The following is a 4,813-nucleotide window of genomic DNA, read 5'->3' as shown; positions in this document are numbered from 1 at the left end:
ATGGATCTGGGATATTCTCCTGTGGTAAAGATGCGATTTAATACTTTCAATAGAAACGATGATATATCTGTAAATATGGTTTTTATACATTTCAGCATTACAGCTTCCTTAATCTGCCAAAATGACCTTTTTATCAAGATTGTCATCGCAAATGTTTGCTCTTAATGTTGAGTTGTTAGTATAATCTTAAGTACTATATAGTGTTTTGAAATTATCCTATAAATCCGACGCATTTTGATTCTCAGATTTTGGTTGACTTTTTTTATATTCGTTTTTATTTAATTTCTAAAATTCGTTAAGGTTTAGTTTGCTCAGGCTCTCACGGCTTCTTTTGAAAGCGATTTTCTAGAAGTTGTATCATTTTGTTTTTTGGCAAACCGACACAAAGACGAATTTGAATTGGTAAACGGACATTTGCCCCCCCGGATGTTTGCCCCCCTTTTGGACCATGGCGGACATTTGCCCCCCCGCCGTTTTCGAGGGGGCGGACATTTGCCCCCCCTCAATGTTCGAGGGGGCGGACATTTGCCCCCCCCTCCATTTTTTTTGACATAAGAGAAGGGAGACTACTCGATAATGCGATAACTTTAATAATCTTACAAACTATCAACACCAAACATGTGTTTGTATTAAAGTGCGATCCAACACTACAATTAAAGCAATCCCGATCGCGCTAATTACCTATGTGTGCATGATATCAAAGAAGTGTTAATTAATGAGAAACAATTAAAGCAATCTCGATCGCGCTATTTACCTCTGTTTGCATGATATCAAAGAAGAGTTAATTAATGAGAAACAATTAAAGCAATCTAGATCGCGCTATTTACCTCTGTTTGCATGATATCAAAGAAGAGATAATTAACGAGAAAAATGTGACGTACTTTTGCTCAAAATACAAACTAAGAACACGGGACTCATATAATGGACGTATTTCCTATCACAAATTACAACTCACAATTCACTTCCACGAAGCAACATGGAATTCATTACGAGTAGTAGAGGCGCACCAAAGCTTTGCTTTGATAGTTTTACGTACACGAAGAAGAAAAGCAGCAAGACCACCATCACCTGGGAGTGCTCACAGAGACGCACCTTGGAATGCAAAGGAGCAGTTATTACTGACAGTCCAGTAAGTTATTTCTTTAAATACTCACTGAATTAAGATAAATCTGTTATAACTCTTTCGAAATTAGAAATCTTGTCAATAGAGTGTGTCGTCCAGCGTGTTAATAAAATAAAAGAAATTCATTACAGGCCACAGAGATTCGTTCCTCACGAGAGCACAACCACGAGAAAGACGACTCCCATGTCGGTGGTTTAAAGGTCCGGAAAGAAATCCAGCTCAGCGTTCAGGCGAACAGAGGGTGGCCAGGTCAGATCATCGCCGACAAGATGGCCTCTCAACCTGTCGAGGTAAGTCGAATTATGTGATATTTTTGAGATTAAAAAATATTTTTTTAGTGAATTTAATTTAATAAAAAAAAAAAAATAATATGCTGAACAAAAAAAGTTTAGTCATACATTTTGAACACGAACAGCATGGAGAGTTATCTACCCTTTTGTCATAATAGCTAAAAACCTCAGAAACGACAGAGCGTTCATGTTGTAATCCTAAAATGCGTGCATACCATATCATTACTACGTTTGATATTAATGTTTGGGCAGAGAACAATGTTGTCCAGACATCTATCATTCGAACTAAGTATAAATCGTAGTTAATTAAGTCTATTAATATAAACTATATTCATTGATTCCAGGTTAGAGTTGCTGCCGGAACAACCGAGACAATCAAAAGAGGTATAAGACGAAAGAGAGCCGGTGATGCACCTAACAACCCCGAGAAGCTGGATGCCATTCCGTCTCCACTACCAGAGAGTTACACCCGTCAATTAGTATATGACAACGACAGTGGATCTGACCGGGTACTGGTGTTCGCTTCGGAGGATGGGCTTCGACTTCTCCAAAATGCCCCCTCGAAAACGGCGGGGGGGCAAATGTCCGCCCCCTCGAAAACGGCGGGGGGGCAAATGTCCGCGATGGTCCAAAAGGGGGGCAAACATCCGGGGGGGCAAACATCCGGGGGGGCAAATGTCCTAGAATCATTTGAATTATCTGTATGAACGAATTTGTTGAACCCTCAATGTTTAATTAGAATCTAATTGTTCTACAAATCAAGACAATTGGTTACATTTGAATGACAAACTACTTTTAAGTTCTTCAATTTTGTATGGATTCCATTAAATTGTATTATCTTTATTGATATTATTACTCTTACTATTATTTTTGGCATTATTTTTCCCCAGCTGCTTATTACAAGCGAAAACGATCCATGATTGATTCGAAAATTCGGTTGGATCTTGTATTTGAAAGTCTGAAACAGAAAATATATTTTGAAGCTGAAGTATTTAATAATCCAATACGCCCGATTGATTCTTTTTGAATAAAATGTATAATTGCCCATACCTGATCGGTGTGCAGTCGACTAATAAAAAATATCAAATTTGGAATGACATTACTCGATGAAGCGTTTACCTTGTGTAACTAGCACATAATCTTTTGAATCACGTGGTGGAATATAAGCACAATCTGACAGCTGATTACCCGTCGAATGTTAGGTAATCTATGATTTAGAGCTACTGCCATCCGCTGTAACCAAACATTTATTAAGTTGGTAATCCTTTTCAAAACCGAAAACAATCAAATTGATCATATCGTAATAGTTTACAGTTACTTTATCGGTTTTTTTCTCAGCAATTTCAAAATATTTGCTAAATGATTTGTGATGATAATATTCATTTCACGCGTTTCGTTAGTATAGCGTGAAATATTTATCTTGGCGAAATGATAGTATTTGAATACAGTAGTGGTCAGTCTTGCACGAGGATTTCGTGCTATATTGGTATATTAGCGTGAAGAGTCATTCTACCAGTCGACTTCATTCAGTTCACTTCGTAACCTAAATTTTCACTTCAATATATTTAGTGATTTTGTTTCACTGTTTTATATCCATATTTGAAACCAGACAAATGAATGAGGTTCGACATTCATACGTTGTGGATGGACACTTGGCAAACGAACACAGGTTTCCAGAGTTAACCGTCTCTGGTTTTGCCTGGCCGGTCGGTTGTACTGCATAGGACTTTGCCAGTGAATTTCATTGTGTTGTGCTCTACATAAATACATGTGCTCGTTTTATACTTACTTAACCTGGCTTCACGTCATCTAATCGTAAATCGTAAATGATTCTCAAATTAACAAAATATGGTCTACAATACAATGTTTACGTTTTCTAAAATAAAGACGGGAACCAAGATTAGCAGAGCGTATTCATAAGACGTCAAAATTACGCGGTGTACTTAAGTTATAATATAATATAACGTACTTTTCTTTATATTTCATCATAATAGTGGCCATCAATATTAAGTGTTAGAGGCTTTTATACATGTTAGCATATGCACAAACCCTAAAATCTCTGACTGGTAAATACCAGCTAACGTTTTACGGGCGTCGACAACACCTCCATCTAGTAGTTTAAGCTCCCAACAAAATTCCCCACACTGGTATAGAAACATCTGCGGTACAAGACCATTTATGTATTTTTATTCAAATAGTAAATCTACCCAAAGCGCCTTCATTGGTTGGGATCAGGTTTGAGCACTAGATTTCCGCTACGTGCCTTTGTTCGGTCTTCGGGTGCCACATCGCGTCTTTATAATAGCATGAAACCCATCCAGAGTCAACAAACTGGCTTATAATAGAAAAATACGTGGTTCTCTAAGCTGGCCCTTGTTTGCTGATATAAGATGGTAGTTCAAGTTGTCCCCTTCGTACCAGTATGCGGTCTTAAAAAGTCAAATCACATCGTTCTAGTATTATGAACCATATTATTCATAACATATACTATTATATTATATTAATAACGAATGTTAAGTAATTCACCATTCACCAGCCTTCATGAAAAATTTCCTAATTTGCTGTTACGGTAATATTATTTATTAATACCTTGGATATATGTTATATTTCGACGTAACCCGCATAGTTATTTGTTTTAAGCTGCGTTATTTATTGTTTTCATTTTTATCCGTTATCCTTCGTTGGTTAAAATAGGGCCTATATAAGGTTCATGTCGCTCACACATGGAGTGAACCTCAGTTACAGTGATTTATAAGTTGACTGCATTTTTAAAAGTTTCTGTAGATGCTCACTGTCATGCGATACACATTAGTCATAACTGATATCGAATAATGAATTTGAATTTAGCAACTAAGCACTCAAGTTGATGGATAGAAGATATTAATTATAACTGTTTTTTAAGTATAGTCGACTCAGATTATTGCAGATGTACGTGTATTACGTATTAAGTATGAGTAACTACGTTTATTGTCTTCGAATGAACATTTACATGTTAAAATATTATTTTGGGATACAATATTTGATCTTGAGGATTTGGGGAAAACTAGTTAGATATGCCTTGTAAACCATACACCATCAGATTAAAATGTTTGTTTTTGGTGAGGAGGTTTAACCCTGAACTGATTTTGGTTTATCAGTACATGATAACACATTTCGACGTATTTTATGATTTTTGTCGTCCATTTGAAAAATAGATTATATTTGCTTAACAGATTTCCGCTTTTATGTCGGAGTAATTGATTACAAGACGTTTGTTCGGGTTATGTTTTATTTAAAGTGTTTCGTCTGTAACCCAGAGCATTTTTATCTAGACATGAAGAAAACGTCTTGTTGTTATCGAAAACATGTACCTTACTTTAATATATAAACTCATAGTGGATTCGTCATTTTCATGTTATTC

General features: G+C 36.2%; 1 protein-coding gene across 1 annotated transcript; it reads left to right on the top strand.

Annotated features, from left to right (window-relative positions):
* The first annotated feature begins 559 nt into the window (after window positions 1–559).
* Window positions 560–2,337, top strand: LOC128241379 (uncharacterized). Its single transcript, XM_052958301.1, has 4 exons — window positions 560–1,129; window positions 1,255–1,413; window positions 1,758–1,990; window positions 2,304–2,337. The coding sequence occupies exons 1-4, from the start codon at window positions 977–979 to the stop codon at window positions 2,335–2,337; spliced, it is 579 nt and encodes a 192-aa protein (XP_052814261.1). The 5' UTR covers window positions 560–976.
* The last annotated feature ends 2,476 nt before the right edge of the window (window positions 2,338–4,813 follow it).

This window comes from Mya arenaria, chromosome 7 (genome assembly GCF_026914265.1).
Source record: "Mya arenaria isolate MELC-2E11 chromosome 7, ASM2691426v1".
In the NCBI taxonomy this organism is placed as follows: Eukaryota; Metazoa; Mollusca; class Bivalvia; order Myida; family Myidae; genus Mya; species Mya arenaria.
This window is presented reverse-complemented; position numbering and strand designations above follow the sequence as displayed.

Bases quoted from the DNA above. Each gene is read 5' to 3' on its own strand.
- LOC128241379 (XM_052958301.1), top strand. From the start codon at position 977: ATGGAATTCATTACGAGTAGTAGAGGCGCACCAAAGCTTTGCTTTGAT. The intron at 1,414-1,757 runs GTAAGTCGAATT...CATTGATTCCAG, and splicing joins TGGCCTCTCAACCTGTCGAG to GTTAGAGTTGCTGCCGGAAC. The intron at 1,991-2,303 runs GCAAATGTCCGC...ATTTTTCCCCAG, and splicing joins CCCTCGAAAACGGCGGGGGG to CTGCTTATTACAAGCGAAAA.